A 23,547-nucleotide genomic window follows, 5' to 3' on the forward strand; every position below is an offset into this window, starting at 1 on the left:
AGGAAGTAATTGGATTTGATGAGGTTCTGAGGCTGGAGCCACCATGGTGTTACTAGCGGCTTCATGAAAAGAGACATGGATCAGCGTGTGTTCTCTCACGCTGCAAAGTCCCTCCATGTTATGACAGGGTAGAAGGCCGTCACCAATACTTGATCCTGGATTCTGTTCCAGGACCCAAAAAATATCTATGATTGAGCCTACACTATTCGGTTATAGCAACAGAAAATGGACTAAGACAGTAGGTAAATCCAAAACAAAAATTTCTGATTGGCTTCATGAGAAAGGCAGGCAAGCAATCTGCATAGGCTTTCCCACAATCTGTGTAGACTTTCCCTTCTGGGGTTTGTTGATTGACTTTACCACTTTTCTGGGTGAGTCTGTGAGGTCCAGGGGAAGGGGAGATTTCTTTCTTTACACAGAAAGCTAACATTTAAAAGATCCCAAGAAACAACAGCAGCATTCCCATAGCCCTCTGGTATTTACCTGTCAATAAAATGCCCCCGATGGTGTGCCGAATAATGATTCTATGCTTTCTATAAAACTCACAAATCAGATCATACTTCCTTTCCAAACACCTGCAACACAAAAGCCAAAGACCCACAGAGTAAGCACCCAAACATGAGATATTGGCGTGCGCAGCCTGGGTTAGAGGCTTCACAAACAACACAAACAGGTTTCTGAAGCCGTGTCTCAAAGCAGAAAGGGAACAGTCATCTTAGGTGGACACTGGCCATAATGTGCATTAACTACTGAATGCGTGTGCCACGCTCTGAGGGAGGGAACAGAATGGTGATGGGTAACCATGATAAACCACCAGGGATATCACCAATAAACCCCAGAAAGGGCAAAGGCGGGGCTCCTGATCAGAAGACACACAACGATGCCATTACTGTGGGGAAGTTCACGCTTAGGAGTACGTGTGAAAACAGGTGCTGAGAATCTGAAATACCACTCCAGAAGATACTAGGTGAATCAAAGTGTGGTATAAACTAAGTTTCTCAGGGTCTATTCAGGATAAGCCAGTAACACCAGTTGTCCTTGGTGGAGGAGACAGTGTTTTGTTTCTGAAGTAGCAATGGTAAAGAGACACTTTTAGGAGACCCTCCACCCCATATGCATCGACTTTACCAGGTTTTTTAGTGGCAGAGAAAGAGTTCATTACAGGTATCTGACTCTATAATGCAAAGTCGCCGGCACAGACACTTGCTTCATTTGGTTGTCTAGGCTGAACCATTCTCAACCCACCGGTGATTGCTTCAATGCCAAGAACATCAGTGACCCCGAGGACATGTAACTCCTCAGGAGACTTTTGCATCCCCCTGGTCAGAGCCTCATGGAGTAAATGAAGGATGAAACTTGGCAAGTGTTCTTGATGGTGTCCATGGATCAAACTCTCTAGGCCCAATTTTGACTGGTGTGAGAGACATTGTTCTGAGACATAAAAATAAAAACTCTTCAGGAGCTTGAGAGGCTCGGTGGTGAGGAGCACACACTACTCCTGAAGAGGACCTGGGGGTGGTTCCTGGCACCTACACTGTGGTTCACAGTCATCTATAGTTCCAGCTCCAGGGGATCCGATGGCCTCTTCTGGCCTCCACCGGCACCAGGTACATACATGGGCACAGACAGGCACACAGGTAAACACACATACACTAAAAAATAGAGAAATCTTTGCAAAGTTCTTTAGAGATATAGATATAGAAATATAGAAAAAGTTCTTTATTTAAATATAAGAAACTTAAATGAAATTTTACATGGGAATTTAGAAAATGGACCCATGTATTATGATACAGTATCAGACTGAAGTTCCAGACAAAGTGGACTGACTTTGGGTAGGTCACTTCTTCAAACTTCATCTTACTAACCTCAGATCAAGATAATCATACTGCCTCAAACAGATGTGGTGGCTCACACCCATAACGCTAGCATTTGAGAGCAGGCAAGAGGAGGTAAGGGCAAATTCAAGGCCATACCTGCTGGCTCCCCTGTCTTAGGCGATTATAAAAACTTGAACTAATTCAAGGCTACAAGATAAGAAAGGCAATAGTTTAAATGTTTCATTACATTTCTTATTTCGTGTGTTAATGTGTGCCACCTGTATGCCACAGAATTAATGAGAAGACCGAGGACACCTTTCAGTGGCTGGTCCTCTCCTTCCAACAGGTGGGTCCTGGGGCTGCAGCCAGATCACCAGGCTCGGCAGCAAGTGCCCTTACCCACTGAGCCACCTCCCTGAGCTAGTTTCCTGAGTTTAATGCAGGCTTTGAGAAACCTAGTGTTACTGATTATTGTGAAGATGAACTGACTTCTGATGTATGGATAGAAGCCATTAGTTAGTAATTTATACCTTTAATAAGAAGACTGTCCTGAGAAAACATAAAAATAAAGACTGGGTTCCTAGAGCCACATCTGTTTGAACTGATCACGACCATCACCCCAAAAGGCCATGAATTTTATCCAAGTGGTGGTGGGTGGGTGGGGCTAGAGGTGCTGACCATTTCTAATGAAGCATAGTAAAATTTAATTTAGAAGAGAATAAAGCAAAAAAGACAAAACACGGAATAAAACACACACAGAGTGGATGTGGCCGTGCCCCTGGCTTAAGAACTGTACCCTTTTTGATGTTCATCTTGGTCATCCTCCTCCATGTCTTCTTTGTTTCCTAGAGACTCCTGCTCAATCGTGATCTGCCTGTCACCCTGGAGATCAAACATAGAGCAGACAGGAAAATGAGAATCCCAGCACCATGGACCCTGGACTCCTTTGCTCAGCATTCAGGCAAAGAATGTTCAATAGTCCTTTTAAAATTATTATGCAAGAAATGGCTCTCCTCATCTACTTCTCCCCTTTATAATCATAAGAAATTTAGGATCATACTTATGTTCTTTCCTCCCAGAGGAGCCTCTGGTACCCTCACTCCCTTCACCACATTTTTTTTTGTTTTTGAAAAGGGAACATGTTTGTAGTTCTGATTTTGTTCCCGTTTCTGCTGTAATCATTCAACCCCAGACACCAGCTCTGGTTTTAGGAAGGGCTAAATGAAGTTAACCACAAAGGCTGTGCAATTCTCCCTTTACATTGAACCGACTCATTTCCAGAGTCCTGAAACCAAACCAAGGCTTTGCTTGCAGATAAGAGCACCTGCCTCATCTTTCAAGAGCTGACAGACTCCCCTTTGGGACTAACGATTTAAGGGTAACATGCACCCAAGCCACTTTTCATGGACAGTTTTTCCAGGAATAGTATGAACTTTCTCCCAAATATCCATGGTCTATTCTGTTCCCAGAGTAGCTCCCTCTCTCCATTCCACAATAATTCTTCAGCTGATGAAGCTGATTACTGTATGTAGCTGGGAAACATTCAGGTGGACTAGCTGTATTACAGCCTGTAAGCCACTCCAATAAATCCCCTGTCTATCTATCTATCTGTCTGTCTATCATCTATCTATCTATCTATCTATCTATCTATCTATCTACCTACCTACCTATCTATCTATCATCTATCTATCTATCTATCTATCTATCTATCATCTATCTATCTATCTATCTATCTATCTATCTATCTATCTATCTATCTATCATCTATCTATCTACCTATCAATCATCTACACACACTCTCATTTTGTGAGTTTTATTCCTATAGAGAACCCAGGCTAATACGTGGGTCATTTTCTGGAGTGCTCAACCTATGTTTGGATAAGATCTTAACTGTTGCAGTATTGTATAGAATGGTTTCAGTGCCCTAAAACTCCTGCTGCTCGCCCCACTTTCTCCCTAAGCTCTGGAAACCGCTCTCTCTTCTCTCCTTCATGGCTTTGCCTTGTCCAGATGATGCCGCTGGGGTGGTGTGGTGTCCCCATCTTAAACTGACTTCTCTCACTCCGTCGTAAGCAACGACAGCTCTGCCAGTTCTTCCCATCACCCCACCATCCATTTTACTGAGGGCGTCTGGGCTGCTTCCAAGGTTTGCCCACTATGAACAAAAGCTGCTGCAAGCATCTGTGTGGTGGCTCTCATGTGGACTTGTTTGTGTTTGCTGGAGGACACACAGTGGCACAAACACGGCACAGCATATTAACTGAGATAAGCAGTAAATAAGAATAAGATGGGCAGTGTGATTCCCACAGCGACATGCACGGAAGCGCGCTTGCATAAACACAGGCTATGCACCAATCCCTTCCCCTTGGATGGAACAAACAGCTTTCACCATCCAGTTTTTTGCGATATCTCCCCCAGCTTCAGGGACTCAGGACACTTTTCAACGGGTGTTCTATACGAGCCATTGCTTTTCTTTCAGCAACAGAAGAAATTCTACCTAGAGCTGCTAAAAGAGGTCCTTGCCAGATGCGGTGCCCATGCCTGCCACCCCTCTACCCGGGATGCTGAAGTAAGAGGGTCAGGGGTTCAAGGTTATCCTCTGCTGCATATTGAGTTTGAAGGCAGCGTTGGTCACATGAACATGAGACCTGTCCCCCCGAAACAAACAACAATAAAATAAAAACAATAAATCTCAGTCTAAAACAGAGATGCATGTGAACTAAAGTCCTTAAGAGACTCTTGGGCTCCGTGGAACCAAGGGAGGACATCTCACAGTGGAACCAAGGGAGGACATCTCACAGTGGAACGAAGGGAGGGCATCTCACGGTGGAACCAAGGGAGGGCATCTCACGGCGGAACCAAGGGAGGGCATCTCACGGCGGAACCGAGGGAGAGCATCTCACGGTGGAACCAAGGGAGGGACATCTCACAAGCCTCCTTCACCTTAAACATTCAGGTGCTTGCTTTTTCTGCCAGGAGGTCTCATGCCAGGCTGGCCCTGCTCCTGCCTCTGCCCCCTGAGTAGCTGGGGCTACAAGGATGACCTCACATGCTGGCCTGAGACTGGGCTTTGTGCCTCGGGCTGGTTTTCCTTTCAGGGAACTCTGAGGCCGTCTGTAAAAGTGAAGCCTTGCTTTAGAGTACGTGTGCTTTCTGGATGACTGCTTTAGACACACTAACCACACTTCATTCACAGGTGGCGGAGTATCACCATGGCAACAGTTCCTCAACCATCCTCCACACCTGCCTTACCTGCTTGGCATTTCCTTGTTCCCCGCTCTGTATGGATCTGCTCCTGACTGTGCTGTTTCCTGGTGTGTTCTGCTCTTCAAAGTCTTCATCCTAAGAAAAAACGCAGAGTGGAAAAAAAAAAAAAAAACAAACAAACCACAGAGTCAGAGCCCAAACACGATTGTCCTTTCGTGACCATTCCAGGAAGGGCTGTGAAAAGTGGCCGGAGGCGAGCTTTGGTGTTCTTGTGAGGTACCTGATTCAAGGAACCATGAGCTCATAAGGAAACGGATGAAATTTGTTTTATTTTATTCTGATGGGAAAGATCCACGTGTATTGAGGAAGTTACAGCAGCTTCCAACCGTTGGCCCCGACTGCAGAGTCAGTACCAGGGGACCTGGGTGGGCACCTAACACTTCAACAGGGCAGGTCATCACCTAGCTGAGGGACCACTGAGGGACCACCCCTCAGGAAGGCAGACCCACCTGTAAACCATGCTCAGGTGATAGGAGAAATGATTATCCCTTGAATAAGATAAGGTACTTTTCCTTCCCCGAGTTCCCGGCCCTCGTGTGCGGGCACACATGAGCTCCAGCTCCCCAGCTTTCAAAGTTGGAGTAATTCTGAGACATGATCCCTGTCCTCTCCTTTCCATGTCTTTTCTGCCAACGATGTCTCTAACTCACTGGGCTTCTCTCTAAAGCTTCCTTCTCGCAGCGTGGCTGTTTGCCCACCTTCATGCCCATTTAAGTCAACTGGCATGGCGGCTTTCTCTCTCTCTCTCTCTCTCTCTCTCTCTCTCTCTCTCTCTCTCTTCCTGGGTAGATTTTGAGATTTACAGTTCAATGCCCTGGGGCTTCCATTTTAAACTCTAATAAAACTGCCCTTGTGGGTCTGTTCTTAAATACTCTCTCTCTCTCTCTCTCTCTCTCTCTCTCTCTCTCTCTCTCTCCCTCCCTCCCTCCCTCCCTCCCTCCCTCCCTCTCCCTCCCTCCCTCCCTCCCTCTCTCTCTCTCTCTTTCTTCCCCCTCCTCCTTTTCTTGCAATTTGTTCTCACTGTGTGGCCCCGCCTAACCTGGAACTTGCTACCTAGACCAAGTTGACCTTGAACTCACAGAGACCCTCCTGCTTCTATCTCTTGAGTGCTGGGATCAAAGGCACGCACCACCACCACTCCCATCCTTAAATTCTTATAAAGAGACCCCTGTGGCACCTCTGGTGGGCCCTCAGGAATTCCTGGCAAAGGTATAGGAGGAAATGAAATGTGTATACAAAGAATGGGAAGGGGGCCATTGCACTGAGAGTCCTCTGGGGACTCGTTATTATTCTGCAGTCATGAATTCTTACATTTTCCTTAACATTGAGTTGAAAACAACAGGTTCCAGGATCCTGAATTACATGCATGCATAAAATCAGGGTCCCTAATTTAGAGGTGCAATAAGTAGGGAATGGAGGGGAAGACTTCAACATGGGCCTGACCCCTAACCCTAAGACCAGGGGAGCATTCCCTCAATACACTAACTTTCTCTGGACCTTGGGGTTTTGTCTGCTTGGAGTTTTGTTGCCATTGTTCCTTTTTATTTTCAACTTTGTGCGACACTCCGTGGATCGTATTGTTCTAAACGTCAATTTCTGGTTCTTTGCAGAACCGGGAGATTTTTCTCCCTGGAGGAGCTTTCTTTGCTTTTCAAGCTTCAGCCTTTGGATGCTGGCCGCTCCTGCCACCTGCTGGCCGCATCGGGAATCTTTGCTGACTGGACGAGCTGCTGGCAGCTTCTGCCACCTGCTGGCCGCATCGGGAATCTTTGCTGGGTCCTCGTATCTGGCGGTGCTGTGCGGGCTGCTTTGCACGCTCACAGAGAGAACCCTGACTGGGTTTTCCCTCGTGTGCTGGGATTGTTCTGTTTAATGGACTCACGCCTCGGTCTTCAAATTTCCAGGAAGAAAATCTCCTCCCACTCGAGGGTTTAAAACAGAAATAAGGGGTCACTGTGGGTGTAGGTGGGTGAGTGGAGAATGACCAGCTTTTCTCTTCCTCTTCAAGTTGGAACTGTGGGTCTGTAATGCAGGCTTCTTGTCACTTTTAGCTACCATTTCTTTCTGTCTATTTAATAAGAGGGATTATTGACACCTTTGTTCTTCATACCTGTTGCACGCCTGTTCTCAGGGAACACAGTGTCTTCCAGGACACTGACTGGGTGGGAAGTTGTGGGAATCACATGCATGTCTCAAAGAAATGAAGTGGGGGCTGAAAACACTCATACATACAAATAAAAATTTAAAATGTATTGAAGATATCAAGATATTAATGATTTACTATCATTAAACATATTTAATGAGATATTAAAACATATTTCTGATAGAGCTTCCCCTCCCCCCCCTTTCCTCAAGTCCAAATACCACTGCCATGAAGAACAAACCCAAGCAAGTACTGGAGAATGTGTTAACTGCAGGAAACTAAAGAACCAACCAAGCCACTAGTGATAGCAGCTTGATGGGACCTGGTGTCACCTAGGAGATGAGCTTCCAAGGACCTCTGTGAGGGATGGTGTGGAACAGGTTAACTGAGGTGGGACGACCCATAGCACCATGCCCTGGGCTTGGCTCCTGGACTGCAGGAGACTTTGTGAGCCAAACACCAGCGTTCCAGCTCCTGATGGTGGGTGTCATGTGACCGTCGGCTTCAAGCACCTGCTGTCTTTATGGCCCTGCCACATGGATAGTAAACTTTGAGCCAGGGTAGCCCTTTCCTTCCCTAAGCTGCTTCTCCCTGATAGTTGTTTTTGAGACAGGGTCTCTGTGTATCTCTGGCTGTCCTAGAACCCACTGTGTTGACCAGTCTGACCTTGAACGCAGCCTCTGCTTCACGCTGGGATTAAAGGCCTGTTCCAGCAATGGGCCTGCTTGCATCAGGCTATTTTACCGGAGTACCAGGAAAAGGAATCAGTGTAAAATCTATCCGGGGACACCCGAGAAACAGCGCCGCAGACAGCCCGCGGAGTGTCATTGAACTGGCTGTTGCTCTTGGCTCAACCTTCCTGGGAACCCAAAAGGAACTCCAGAGTGACCAACGACGGCAAACTTGGATGGAATGGCCATGGGCATGCGTGTGTGTGGGCAGCATTGTGGTTTCAGTCATGTGGAAGTGGCTAATGATAAAAAAGGTCCATGCCCTTAAACCTCAGACCTTTCTCTTGGCCTGTGACAAACTGTTTCGCCCATTCTCCCACAGTAAGAGACCTGAGCAACCACTAGCATGGTACGAAAGAGTCAGATGGATTCCCAAGCTCTTGAGAGCGGGGAGAGCTTACCTTCTGTAGTAAGCCCTCCAGGGCCCCTAAAGGTGGAGAGAATACTTCTTGGCCCAGAACTGACTTAAACCCTCTGCGAAGGTTCAGGAAGGCAGCCTTCCAATCGGCCAGAGGAGGAGCCTGACTTGAGTAAGTCCCAGTTAGCAAATCCTCCCACCCTTTCCTGCTTTTTGCAACTTCTACACCTCTGACTGGGCCTGAACCTCTCTCTCTCTGTTTCCTCATTCTTCCTCAGAAGGTCAACTCACCTGACAGAAACAGAAAGCTCAAGCTAGTTCACAGAGTGAAATCAGTCCTCACTGATTTTTACTGATACTAGTGTCTTGCTTTGTTCTTTGGGGGCAAAATACCCAAAGCTCTGAACTCAGTTTTTCCATCTGACTGATCTTAGATGTCGCTCAGATGCAGCTGGAGGCAGAATCTCCTGTCCACTTACTGCCCACACCACTGACTTGTCTTACATCCCAACCCATAGGACGACAGTTGAGATTCAGACAGTATGGCAGGTGGAAATTAAGAGCTCTTTCCACTTCAAAAAGGAAAAGCCAAGCATAGGAAGCTGATCTCTAATGCTGCTTTAGAACTGACGAAGGCAAATGTGTATTACTCATAATGATTTGGGAGCAAAAACAGTTTTAATTTTCAGAAATAAAAGATCTGTACAAGTCCCACCACTGGCTGTGCTGTTGTTTGTAACACCCAATACGTGACTATAATCTGAAACCCAAGTAAATCTTCAACACACAGAACTCAGAAAAGAGAGACCTTGTCTCAAAAAGACTAAACAAACAAACAAACAAAAAAACCAAACCAAAACCAACCAACCCAACAAAGAAAAACGAAACCGACACTTAGATACCAGGGGCTGCAGAGAGGGTCAGTGGTTAGATCACGTGCTGCTCTTCCAAAGGACTCAACTCTGCTAATCCAAGCATTCACAGTGGTCCACAACCACCTGTAATTCGAGCTCTAGGGGACCTGGCGCCCTCTTCTGGCCTCCGTGGGAACCTGCACTCATATGGCATATACTCACACAAGCACACATTAACACACATGAATAAACGTTTGAAAAATAGCTAGTTGTGGCAGCACACGTTTTTAAATCCAGCATCCAGGAGGCAGAGACAGGTTTACATAATGAGTTCCAGGCCAGTCAGGGCTACATGGTGAGACTCCATCTTGAAAAATAAAAAAAATAAGAACAAAAGAACCTTTGTTTACCCTAGCAGGTGCCCTAATGAGGATTACTACGGCTGTGATGAAATGCCGTGACCAAAAACGACTCAGGGAGGAAAGGAGGAAAGGGTTGATTCAGCTCACAGTTCCACATCACAGTCCATATTTCAAGGAAGTCAGGTCAAGAACTCAAACAGGGCAGGAGCCTGGAGGCAGGAGCTGACACAGAGGCCGTGGAGGAGGCTTACTCCCATGGCTTGCTCAGCCTGCTTTCTTATGGAACCCAGAACCACCAGCCTAGGAGGGGCACCACCCACAATGCGCTGGGTCCTCTCCCATCAATCACCAATTAAGAAAATGCCCTACAGCCAGATCTTATGGAGGCATTTTCTCAATTGAGGTTCCTCCTCTCAGATGACTCCAGCTTGTGTCAAGTTGACATAAAACTAGCTAGGACAGCAGGGTCACCAAGAAAAATAATCTTTTTTTTCTGTTTGTTTGTTTTTCAAGACAGGGTTTCTCTGTAGCTTTGGAGCCTGTGCTGGAACTATCTCTTGTAGACCAGGCTGAACTCGAACTCAGAGATCTGCCTGCCTCTGCCTTCTGAGTGCTGGGATTAAAAGTGTGCATCACCACTGCCCGGCTAAAAAAAATGATCTTATGTGGCAAAGAGATGCCATTACATCTTACCTTGTGAATTCATTGTTATTCTGTAAAGTCTGATGTCACAGAGAGGCACAAATATGTTAGTCAGTTTCTGCCATAGTATGCTCATGACAGCAATCCCCCTGCCTCTACTTCCCAAGTGCTGAGACTACAGTATGTATTGCCGTGCCTGGTTCTCCTATTATTTTTGAAGGCTGGTTGACTGTTTTGCCTATCATTTGTATTGGAATAGGCCCTACACGACTCAAACTATGGTAGCCTCTGTAGTGATTGACTTATATGGTTATCACAATGTGGTTTGAGGCCAGATCTGTCTATATAGTGAGTTCCAGACCAGCCAGGGCTACATAGTCTCTCTCTCTCTCTCTCTCTTTATCCTTGCCCCCCTTCACTCTTTTTCAAAAACAAACAAGTACAAACACATGTCATAAGTTGGGACTTACGGCATATTCAGTGATATTGACCTCAAGTTACATCTGGAATGCAGTTCTTTGGTGGAGATTTCTAAATCAACTTGGCCACCAAGTACTTACATCAGAGGGTTGCTGATTAAATATATATAGAGAGACTAAACAAAAACACACAGCGTGCATTCATATACCATAAAGATTTTAAGAAAAACATTTGCCTAGATAGGAGGAAGGTAGAAGGGAGCAGGCCACAGTTGGCTTCAGCTGTCAACTTGGCACACCTGAGAAGAGGGAGCCTCCACTCAGGAAGTGCTTCACACGAATGGCCACAAAGTAATCTGAGGGAGGCAAACTTCCCACTGAGGCTCCTTCTCCTTAAATGCGTCAAGTCGACCGCTGAAGCTAACTAATGTACTCCAGGCCTCTGAAGAGAGACTTCATAAAGTTCTCCGAGACACAGCTGGGAGCCAAGCTCGCCCAGCTTGGCCCAGACCTAAAGGCTCAGAAGCTCCATATTGTACAGATGAATTAATTCAGCGCTGGGTATGGACACAGGGAGGTGGCACAGACCTATAATCCCAGATACTCAGGAGGCTGGGGAAGGAAGGTTGTAAATTCAAGGCCTGCATTGCTAACTCACTGAGACGTGGGTTCAGATAAAAAGCAATGGGGGTGGGGAGGAGGCAGGGGCAAAACTCATGGTAGAACGTGTGGAAGAACCAGAGCCAAACCTCCTTTCTGTAGGGAGCCTGGTCGGGGAAGCATCGTGTGGCATCTTCACAGGGCCACATCAATGGACCCCAGTGTTTGTTACAGGAAGAGACTGACTTCATACATTTCTGGCTTGCTTTGTTCTGTACCCGAATATCTGCCTTCCCCCCCCCCCCCCCCAGCTAAGTGGTATGAAATCATTGCTGATGTTCAAGCGTTTGCTGTGGCTACGACTTTGCACTCATTGCGCAACAGTCCTGTGGTGAGGGCAGGGCCTCCATTTCCCCGGGGACTTGTGGTCTGGGGCTTTCATCTCTCTACAGGACTGTGATGAGGGCATTCATTCACCTTTTTTTAACTTTTAAAATTATTTTATTTATTAATTTTATTTTGTGTATGAGTAATTTGCCTGCATGTATTGTATGCGTACCATGTATGTCCCTGGTGTCAGTGGGGTCAGAAGAGGACGCCATATACCCTGGAAATGGGGTACGATGGCTGTGAACTACCGCGTGGGTGCTAGAAATTGAACACGCATCCTCGGCAAGAGCAGCAAGTATGCTTATGCACTGAGCCGTCCCTCCAGCCCTTTACCTAAAGTTTAAGAGTTTGTTTTTAATTATGTGTATGTGTGTGGGTCTGCCTGTGGGGATGTGCACGTCTGTATAGGTGACCACAGAGGCCAGGGGCATTAGCTATCCCGGAGCTGGAGTTACAGGGTGACCCTGGTCCTCTTCCCCTGAAGAAGTTCCTGTATTAACAACTGAGACAGCTTGAGGATGAGAAAGAAGTAGAAAAGTGAGAAAACTTGCCTGAGTGGTGTGTGTGTGTGTGTGTGCGCGTGTGTGTATGTGTGTGCACATATGTGTATGTATGCTCATGCATGTGAATACATGTTCATGCTTGTGTGTGCATGCGTGTATGTGTATTGTGTGTATACATGTATGTGTGTGCGTGCATGTGAGTGTATGTGTGTATATGTAAGCTGCAGATCCAGACAGCCTGATTAAACTCTGCCTGCATAATCTTTGCTTTTCCTGTCTCACAGTGTGTGACTTTTCTCTTTCCCACCTGCGGTACCTCCTGTTTCAGAAGCTTATCACTGATTTCCTGTTGGCAAGAGGCCACTTGTCATATCCAGCCAAGGTCTCTGCCACACTGAGTACAGTCAGTACCGGGAGCACTGAAAGTGGCTTTCCTGCTTCCTGGGCTGCTCCCTGGGCTGCCTTGGCTCACCTTCCTCAGACCATTCTTCCTTTTCTCCAACCTGAAGGAGGATGAGGAAGTAGCCATGTGGGCCAAGAGGAAGCCTGGTGTTTAGTGGCTCCTGAGATGTGGGTGTTACTTGTCTCACAGTCTTCCATGCTGGATCTGTTACCATTCACCAAGCGTCCACTGCTTTATCTCCTTTGCTTTACCTGTGCATGCCAGTGTCTCAGTGAAACACATTTCCCTTTCAAAGCTTCCTGGCCCTACACACTAGGCCAAGGTCCTCTAACTTCCTCTGACACAAAATGATCCAAAGCTGATTCTTCCTTGTAAAATACAACATAGAAAACAGCTCAGGCGATAGCATCCTAGCCAGGGTTCTCCTTCTGGCTAGCACTGGGCAGCCTGTTAGGATACTTTGATTAAATGAAAGACTGAAATCATAGATAAAATGTTCATTTGGCATAAGTAGAAACAGCGACTCCCTGATTCCCAGACAAGGTGAAGGTCCCACCTATGCTGGGAATAGAATCGTGTGTGTGTGTGTGTGTGTGTGTGTGTTTGTGTGTGTGTGTGTGTGTGTGTGTGTGTGCACACGCACACATACACAGTGGTACTAGTTTGTCACTGGTGATAACCAAACAGTGGCTTTCTGTTTGAGGTTCCTAGTACAATGACTTAGCACTGAGTCAGGGCTCAATAAACTCCTGATGAATTTGTAGGTCACACTTTAAGTCAAACAGTTTTGGCTCTCAGAAGCAAAGCAAAACAAAAACAAAGGTTTGAGGGCTGGAGAGACGGCTCAGCTAAGAGGACACACAGTTTTTGTAGCTCCCTGGATTCGATTCCTAGTGTCTATGTGATGGACCAGCCTGACTCTATCTCAGAGTTAAAAGCCATTTTGTTATAAGGTCTGAGTAAAGTCATTTCTATTTGCTGCAAATTTCAAGTTGATGGTGCTTTAACCTGTTTCTGGAATCTGACATGCTCCCTACCCTATGGAATTTGACTGGTACCTCCACGTACCCTATCCTGATAAGGCTTTCTGCCAAGGAATCTTAAGATATCTTGAGATGTTCTGCCAAGGTAATCTGCCAAATAAGTCTGCTGTCTGCTTCTGTAAAATTTGCTTGCCAAGTCCTATGTCACCAAATTCCTCTGAAAACCCCCAGTTTGTACTTTTTCCCTACAAAAGAGGCCTGAAAAGTTACTGCACACTGCTCTCTCCAATCCCGCTTTGAGAAGCAGTCCTAGCCGGCAGAAATAAAGCTCGCTTGGCTGACTTTAATCTGGGTGGCGGTTTTCATTCTCGTTCAATCGGATCAGCACATGCAGCATGGCTCACAACTGCCTGGAAGTCCAGCCCAGGGGGATCTGACGCTGCTGGCCTCTGTGGACGCTTACATGTTCATACCCATGCACAGACACGTACATACTTCAAAGACAAAGGCCAGCATTACAGAAGCAGAAGACTGGAGGGCAGATTGTGAAGTCTGCAGGTCCTGCCTCAGTCATCCCCGGGAGTCATGGATGCTGTTCTGGGACAAGGTCACAAAGGCTCTATTTCAGTTACTGCCAAAGGATGCAGGGCTGCATGTGATCATTCTCGGTCCCTTCCCAGAGTACAAGCATCAGTCATAGCGAGGCCCTAAGCTGCTTCTGTGTGTCGGCCACCTCACCCAGGAAAGGGATGGAATTGAAGTCACCAAAGACTGAGATCCTGGCTTTGAGTGACAGCTATTGCTATATCTGCCATCTGTGATCTGAGTTTCAGGTATGGGGACCTGAAGTCCCTGCTCACAAAGAACTTTTATATAGAAAATTCCAGATATGCACAACAATTCTGCCCCCCGAATCTGACAAGGAACTCTTTCATTAGCTTTCAGAGCCTGGTCTCCTCCTTCACCAAGGGTGTCTGGATGAGACTCGTTGGCAGGAACTGTGGAGTGGAGTTTCTGTGCGCTGTGAGGGAAAGATAAAGCCAGAACTCCTTTGGGTCCTGCCTGTCTTCTGAAGCGCTCTACAGCCCACCCTGGTGGCTGTGGACGCATGGCCGTCTGAGTCAGTCGCAGTGCTGGTCCTGAGGCTGAATAGGGATTGCCATGATACTTTTATGTCAGTCAGGCTAAATTCAGGGATGGGTAATAAACTGGGGCCCGTGCCATGTAATCCAAATGTAGATACCGCCGCCCCAAGAAGTCCCCTGGGCTCAGGAGGGCACCTCTCTCACCCAGCCTTCCCTTTCCCTTTGCCTGTGACCACTAGATGGCTAAAGTCTCTCTCCCTTTTCAGTAAGAAGTGGCGGGGATGAGGCTGAACCTCAGCCCCGCCCCCACCCTCCTGACCAGTACACGTGTTCCCGCCTACCAGCCCCGCCCCCACCCTCCTGACCAGTACACGTGTTCCCGCCTACAGTACCACTCCGCACTCTGGGCAAGCTATAAATATTACTTTTTCAGAAAAAAATATATAAGTTTTTGAGGCCTAATGGGCATTTATCAAGTAAGATTTCAGTGCAACCAGCTCTGAGGTACATTATATCCCCCCTCCCACCCCCTTCTTCTAGTCTCTCTTCAAGACACAGGGCAGTCTTGTGAGAACACTCCTGCAGCCACCAAGAAAGCTGGCAACCGAGCAGCCACAGAGGGCTAAATTACATTAAATCTCCCCCAGAAGACTGCCATTATTTAACCTGTCTTTAAGTTTCTTAATAGATCCAGAGTTGTCCAAAAAGGGCTTTGGTTGAAACCAGGGCCTTTCCAGAGCTAGGCAAGTGCTCTTCCCAGCCCACAGGCTTAGAGAAGCTGCAGAAATCCTGGAACTGTCCCATAGAGCACGTGACCAAGAAGACTAATTACAAAGAAGTTAGTCAAGTCACCAAACAACCGATAACAACAGCCAACAAACTGCTCAGGAGGCTGAAGCAAGTTCACTGCAAGTTCAAGGCTAGCGGGTCAGTTAGGGCTACAAAGGAAGCCCCTGTGTCAAAAACAAAAACAAGCTGGGCAGTGGTGGCACAAGCCTTTAACCTGAGGATCTCTAGGAGTTCAAGGCCAGCCTGGTTTACAGTGTGAGTTCCACAAAGAGAGACGGAGAAACCCTGTCTCAAATACACAAACCAAGACAACAAACAAACAAAACTCTAGTGATGAGTGGGTAATCTGTTTCCTAAAACTGCCACACTAGACTTTTAAAGTTCAATTTTAAATAAAAAAAAAAAATAATGAGCCGCTCCACAAGCAGAGTGTTTTCTCAGCACACTTGGAAGTCCTGAGTTCCAGCTAGGTGTGGCAGCCACACCGGGGAAGGTCATCTTCAACTGCAAGTTCAAAGCCAGTTTGGGCTACTTTGTCTCAAAAAAAGGACTATCTAAAAATCTGTGATTGGCCATAATAACACATGCCTTTAATGGCAGCATTTGGAGGTGTAGGCAGGTGGCTTTCTATGAGTTTAAAGCCAGCCTGGTTTACATAACGAATTCCTGAACAGTCAGGGCTGCATAGTGACACCCTGTCTATGCTGGCTGGATTTGTATTGACTTGACATAAGCTAGAGTCACAGTTAAGTCACAATTCGATCCTCATTTAAGAAGATGCCTTCATAAAATCAGGCTGTAGGGTAAGCCTGTGGGACATTTCCATAGTGATTAATGTGGGAGGGCCCAGACCATTGTGGGTGGGGCCACCCCAGGGCTGGTGGTCCTGGGTTCTGTAAGAAAGCAAGCTGAGCAAGCCACGGGGAGCAAGCCAGTAAGCAGCAACCACCCCCCCTCCCCCGCCATGGCCTCTGCACAGCTCCTGCCTCCAGCTCCTCCTGTGAGTTCCTGCCCTGACTTCCTTCGGTTATGAACAGTGTCGTGGACGTGAAGCCGAGGAAACCCTTTCCTCCCTGGACACCACGTTTCATCATAGTAATAGTAAGCCTAACTAAGAGACTGTCTCAAAATAACCAAAGACAAAGACAAAGTAGGGTCTAGAGGGAAATTTGGAGCTTGCAATGGCTTGCATTACAAAGCAGAAGATCTTAAGTCGTGAGCTGGAGAGATGGCTCAGCGGTTAAGAGCACTGGCTGCTCTTCCAGAGGACCCAGGTTTGACTCCCAGCAACCACACGGTAGCTCACAACTGTCTGTAGCTCCAACTGAGGGGAAATGGCACCCTTTCTGGCCTCTGAGGACAGCAAGCATGCACATTGTGCACGGACAAACATGCAAGCACACACATAAAATAAAACTCAATCGTAAAGATCTTTAACCAATAATCTAACCTTTCACAGAAAGGAACTAGAAAAAGAACAGCACACTGAATCGGAAGGAAGAAGGAAAATAAAGGCTGGGGTCTGACTCTGACGGAATGCTTGCCTGACATGCAGAAGGACCTGGGCGCAAGAAGCAAAGCAAACCGAAGAAAATAAGATCAGAATAAAGATAGTGAGATACAAACTAGAAAAATAGAGTAAGTAATAAAATCAAAAGTTGGTATTTTAAAAAGAATAAAATTGGCCAGGCGGTGGTGGCACACGCCTTTAATCCCAGCACTCAGGAGGCAGGGGTAGGTGGATCTTTGTGAGTTCGAGGCCAGCCTGGTCTACAAGGCCTAGTTCCAGGACAGGCACCAAAGCTACAGAGAAACCCTGTCTCAAAAAAAAAAACCAAAAAAAAAAAAAAAGAATAAAATTGACAACTGTTTAGTAGGCTGACAAAAATAGAAAGAAAATAGAAACACCTAGAGTTGGGGATGCAAGTGAGGGCACCGTACGACAGAAATACAGAGCTAAAGAAAATGGTGAGCAGTTGTGTTGGATAGAACAGCTTGCCCTGTGTTCTCTGCCCAGGTCTTCATCACTGGGAGCAAGAGTGCCTCTCTTAAGGAACTGTTTGAGCCTAGAAGGGCTGACCCCAAGTGCTTTTCCTGAGGCCGTCATGGAAGGGATTTTGGTTTCAGTCACTTGGGCTCTTTCTCCCTAGATGAAAGTTAGCATAGACACACTCAAGCCTATTTTAGGAAACAGTAGAGTGGATATTTTAAAAACTTTCTTTACTAATATAGATAGATAGATAGATAGATAGATGATAGACAGACAGACAGATAGATAGAGTAGGTGATAGATTAGATAGATAGATGATTGATAGATAGATAGATAGATAGATGATAGATAGATAGATAGATGATAGATAGATAGATAGATAGATAGATAGATAGATAGATAGATAGATAGATAGAATGAACACGAAGATGAGCGGGGACATGTTGACATGTTATGGCAGAGGGGAGGAGGCAGAGAAGGGAGGACAAGAGAATGTGTGTGTGTGTGAAACTGCTAAAGATTAAATAAAAAGTATTAAGAAAACTCCCTTTACCAGAAGTCACTGGTCAGGAGCCAGAGGATCTTTAGTTTAAGGCCAGCCTGGTCTACAGAGTAAGTTCCAGGACAGCCAGGGCTACACAGAGAAACCCTGTCTCCAAAACAAACAAACAAAGAAACAAAGAAAACAAAGTAAAGCGAGTCATTCTTCCGCATTTTATGCATTTTAATTCATGTGTGGAGTCAAGCTTGTCCTGAGCCCCAAGACAAACCCCTGAGTACCTGCACATGACCCGTTAGGATAGGATGCACCCCTCCTCTCTGCTCTGTGTGATTCCACCCAGCTGTGAACTCATCTGCACCTGCTCCCCAGCTGCTCTCCTCCCTGCAGAACTCACTCTCCAGCCATCTCTGCCTTTGGGATTCTGCTGAGCAGGCTTTCCAAACCTGCCTGGCTGGGTCCACAGCCCATTCACTGAGTCATTCAGCCCCTGCTCCGTGTTTGGATTTCCCCGACTCTGGTCCTGCCCCAAGCCTTGCCTAAGCGGGTCCCACCCAGCTGACTTTTGTTTGTGTTTTGTTGTTGTTTGTGATGCTGGGCATGGAACTCAGGCCTGATGTGTGTCAGCCTTCAACCACTGAACCACAGGTCCATCCATGTAGCTCAGGCTGACCCCAGCGTCTGAGTGTGGGGACTGAGGACTTGCACAACCACACCTGGCTCAGCTGACTTCAGAGCAAGTGTGGGTGCGTAGGGTCTGAGGTCGGCTGTGATAAGGCTGATGCTCCCACACAGGAGGAAGGAAGCTGAATTGGGGTGCTAAGGGACTCCTTTTAACAAAAGTGTCCTGTCAAAGCTTTGCCTAGATTGTCACCTTTGGAAATTGAGCACCGTGTGACTTCCCTGTGTCAACTTCCCTCATCTTCTCCCGATTGTCTCCCATTTCCTCTGAATTTGGGGAGATCTTTCTGTTTTCCTATTCCAGAAACTGTACCAGGTATGGACACTTGACAAACATGTTTATGGAGTGGGGGAAAGATGGTCTTTAAAGAAACGGAAGGTCGGAAACAACTTCTTGTTTACACTGTACATTAAACTCAGTTCCTGGGAAACTAGAGACCTCAGTGAGATGGAACCCAGGACCCTGTGCAGGCTAAGTAAGCATCAAACCACTGAACTATAGAAGAGCCCACGGTCTGCCTCTCTTCCCTCCCTCCCTCCCTTTTTTTCCTTCCTTCCCCCCGTCTTTCTTTCTGAAACAATTTTTAGATAGGATTATATCACATTGTCTAGGCTGACCTCAAATTCATTATGATCCTCCTGCTCCCAAATACCGGGATTTGCCTGTGGCACCACGCCCATGTCTACTTTTTGAGACTCATTTACTCGAAAGGTCTCCCTGTGTGACCCAGGCTGGGCTGGAACTTTCTATTAACTCAGGATAGTTTTACACGTGTGATTCTCTATCCCGGTTTTCCGAGTATGACAATTATAGCCTTGGGTCACCACATGCATAGAAAACAACTTTCTATTTATTTACTTGTGTGTGGTGTGTAGGTCAGAGGACAACTTGCTTGTATCACTTTTCTCCTGCCATGGATGGAACTTAGTCACCAGGGATGGCAGCAGCAGCCCCCCTTCACTGCTGAGCCGTCTCTCTGGCCCCTCCAGTGCACACTGTGCTAGAGTGTGGTTAAATCTACAGAGGGAGGCTGTTTACCCCGGCAAGGGCTCGTGCACTTCCTGCTCACCTCATCTCACCTGGGTGAGCCCGGAGGCTGGCCTATACTGTCTAGCTCTGTGTAAAGAGGGTATTTGTACAACAACAAAATTGCCTGATGATGCATTTCTCAGTGTGCTGTGTTAAATTGATAATTGTATAATGGTATCGCTACACACCCACCAGAGTGGCCGAACTTACATAGCCAACTGAAAACCTGTGAAGCCATGGAGGAGAAACAAGAACACACACCCTTCTGATGGCTCTAAATTGGCGTAATCATGTAGGAAGCCAGTTTGGCCTTATTAGTGGAAGCTGAAAGTGTCTGGGCTCAGTTAGAAGACGGCTTGCTCAGCGTGCACAAACGTCCTCCCTCTGGTTCCCAGGCCCACTTAATCCAGGCATTGCTGCACATATACACTCCATCCCACCTCGAGAAGTAGAGGTAGGAGGATCATAGATTCAAGATACACAGAGAGTTGGAAGCTAGCCTGGGCTACGTGAGACCCTGCCTCAAGACAAAACCAAAACCCAAACCACCAAGGCAACAACAACAAACAGTACAGATGTATTTCAATGTCAGCTCGCCATTCCACTCCTAAGCATGACCCGGGTATTCCAGGAGGGGGTACAAGTGTGCCCAGTCCTACACTGATTGTAGAAGCGCCAAGAAAATCTCCAGAGAGATAATGCACATGGCCATTCATAGTGATATTTATGGGACAGATAACTTATGTCAGTGTGTCCGTGGGGACCGAAGACCAGTCCACAACATCACAGAGACTCTTAGAAAGCCCCCCAAAGGCCAGAACAAAACCTTCACTCTGCCTGATTTCACATATGTGTGATGACAGCAAAAGATGTGTTTCGCATTTCTGGCTGTAAGGCTTAAAAGCAGCATGGATGTTGTGTGGGATCCATAGCTAGAGGTTAAGGGTGTCAACGGGGAAAGGCTTGGCCTGGATCAGCTCTATGTGGGGCTGGGCACTGGGGATCCTGGGGCCTGGTCCTCCTATCTTCTCTGCCTTTCAATGTTCTTTCTATTGACCCTGCAGCTCTTTCTCGACTGCCCTCAACCCTGCCTGTCTGCTCAGCTTCCCTAGAGGCTCTCCCTGCTTCCTTCTCTGAATTCTCTAGCTTCCCCATTCTTTGAGCCTCAGTGGATTTCAATGGAGACACTTGGAATCTTAACCAACAGGCCTCAGATGGAATTCATTCCTTCCCGGGAACCAACCTTACTCCTTGCTAAACGAAAGGAATCTCAGAAATCCTGGGCCAGACAGCTTCACTTTCCACTGCCAGGACACCAGGTAGCCTTGCTATTATTCATGCCATGAGCCAGGCACGGTTCTTCATAAATACGTGTGTGCTACATGTACTTCTTTATATTCACGCATTGGACTTTCTCAACAATCCCGGTGTACAGCGTACGTGGCATTCTGATCCTATCTAACAGGAAAACTGGAAGTTCAGCGGGAAAACCCTTCACACCCTGTCCCCACCTCGAGTCTTCACCCTGGAGCGGTTCATTCCTTGTCAGTCCTGGGACTGCAGTACCTGTGCCCACTGCCTGTGGCCTGGCCTCCCTGGAGCCCCATTAACATGTCCATCCTTTAGTGTGATCACAAGAAGTATCTTTAAATCAATGGAGATTTCCTCTTGAGCACTTTAGCTCTTGGAGACCTCATCCTCCTCCTCAACGCCCTTTGCTCCTGCCCACCTCCACGGTCCTCATCATCCCACATTGCCAGTCTCCTCAATGCCCTGTGCTCCTGCCCACCTCCACAGCAGACTTGCATTACTCATATGCCCGACAGCTCTTTGCCTCTGACGCGCCACTGGTCCCCTTCCTGCTCCTCAGATGGCCCCACCTGAAGTCCTCACGTCCTCTGTGGTGCCCTCGTGGCTCCCAGGAGGTTCAGCTCCAACTTTGCGCTCATTTTCACGTCATTCTTTCCTGTTGCATCTTTCTGTGAGGCACTGCCCTGCTCTGCTTCTTGAGGGTAAAAGCTATGGCCGTCTGTTTGAGCTAGCCTTCCCTCTTAGTGCTGGCCATATTTAGGGGGGCAGCTAATGGTTTTGCCTAGTAAATACAGGTGTACAAAATGCCCCCAAACCCTGGTAAAACAAACTTGGGAAGGAATAATTTGAACTCTGTTTGCCAGGGATGGTGTCTGTGCTGTGAGAGAACAGGAAGGGTTGAAAAAAATGGAGCCCCCCGCTGCACATTCTGTCACAGCCGCTGGTGACACAGACCTTCTGCAGAGCCCTTCTGCCTAAATCACTGCTACGGTCACTCTGACTGTATCCTGCACCAACCTTGCTTTCTTCTGAGTGGCAGCTCCGGTGTTTAAGGCCCCTTCCCTTCATGCTAATGCCAGTGTCACCTCAGTGTCCAACTGAGGGTACTGAGGAAAGAGCAGGCAGACTCTACCCTCCTGGCCTTCCTAAGACTCCCACGAAGAACTCAGGGACGAGACCCGAGCCAGCCCACCAGCGAGGTCCGCGTACAGAAACGCCCGACAACAACCCTTATCTTCCATTAACTTGGCATCTAGTTCTAGTCGCTGCAATGATCTACCGTCCCTAAAGCCCTGTCCCTCGTCTTTTCTGGTCGCTTCTCTACGGTACACAGCCACGGGATAAAACGGTACACGGGTCCGGAGTTCGCACACCGCTCCTGTAGACGCTTCACCTCTTCTTCTGGGACACCGTGCATGTCAAAGTTAAAATACTAATACAAACTATATTCTTTCCCCTCTTCCAACCAACCTGTCTTTTAATCCGTTTAATTTGCAGGTCTCCTCCTACCTATAAACCATGGGATGGGCGTCATCGTGACTGTTGACAATCAGACCAGGGCTTCCGGAACTTACAGTAACTTGGTGGCAGAAGAGAGCAGGCTCACGCTAAGCACGCTTGGCTCCCCCATATTGCGCTAGCTCCAAAAGTGTGTTCTGCTCGTGAAGTGGCCGTGAAGCCCAAGGATTACTGAGTCCTGCTCAGGTAGGCTTCTTGTCTTTCAAAGCTCTCGGTGCCCGGTGCCAAATAAAGAGGACTCAAGCCCAGGTTCCCAGGAGGCAGAGCATTAAAACAAGCTCAGGGACTGGCCTCGCTCCCGGGCCACCTGTGGCACCCAGCCCCGAGACTGAGACTAGAAGTATTAATCACTCAGTTCTTGGCTGAGGACACAGATTTGCGTAAGTAGGCTGTCCTGGGCTACATTCCACCCAGGCTCAGAACCCATTCACATTTCTGCTACCTCCCCTGGGGTCTGAGGCCCCTGCTCTTCCCCTGTCCAGATCTTGGGGGAGGATCCTGAGGTAAATCTTGAAGTTTGGTGTGAGTCCAGGGGCAGAAAGGGAGGAGGGTAGCACTTGTTTCCCCAGTGACGAGAGCAGTCCAGATCAACAGGAGACCTGGAGAGACACTTTTCAGGTTTACCAACCTAGAGGAGTCCAAGTCGGGGGTGGGGGGAAAATAATGGGCTTAAAGCGTACCCATTACAGAATTAACATTCTCTCTGTGGTTCAGGGAGTCCACGGCTCCTGTTACTGAACTTGCCAGACATAAAGACAGCAGGTTCCCTGGTCCCCCTTCAGCCCTGCTCACCTGGAAGGCTGCGTTGCTGCGTCCCTGGTTGCCCGGGGCTGTTGGCCTCAGCTCCAGACTCACTTCGGGGCCACTGGGCTCAGAATTCTTTCCCTGTTCTGACCTGGACATCCTCTGAATGAGAGAGAACACAGCCTCTGCTGTGCCACAGGGCCACCTGCTGCTGCCTCAGTTTGGAAACCCTTCCAGTAACCTTTTAAATGATTTGAGCTGGAACCTGGTTGGGGTGGGGCAGGCGGGGCGGGCAGGAGGGCGGGGTGAAGCCTCTTTTTGAGCACGCCCACCCCCTTCCTCTTTCCAGGGATGCCCAGCATTGACTTTCCATCACAAACGGGAACCTCGTTTACTCTGTAGCCCTTTGCAAAATCGTCTACTTCCTG

General features: G+C 47.6%; 1 protein-coding gene across 1 annotated transcript in view; it reads right to left on the minus strand.

The window, feature by feature from the left end:
• Positions 1–23,278, minus strand: part of Slc28a3 (solute carrier family 28 member 3) — a 46,752-nt gene extending 23,474 nt beyond the window's left edge. The window contains exons 1-4 of the mRNA XM_038334330.1: positions 23,168–23,278; positions 5,070–5,159; positions 2,614–2,699; positions 484–575 (exon numbers count right to left, since the gene is read on the minus strand). Coding sequence (XP_038190258.1) covers positions 484–575; positions 2,614–2,699; positions 5,070–5,159; positions 23,168–23,278 — 379 coding nt within the window. The remainder of the gene's footprint in view (positions 1–483; positions 576–2,613; positions 2,700–5,069; positions 5,160–23,167) is intronic.
• Between the last annotated feature and the right edge of the window lie 269 nt (positions 23,279–23,547).

The sequence above is a fragment of the Arvicola amphibius genome, chromosome 6 (genome assembly GCF_903992535.2).
Source record: "Arvicola amphibius chromosome 6, mArvAmp1.2, whole genome shotgun sequence".
Classification (NCBI taxonomy): domain Eukaryota; kingdom Metazoa; phylum Chordata; class Mammalia; order Rodentia; family Cricetidae; genus Arvicola; species Arvicola amphibius.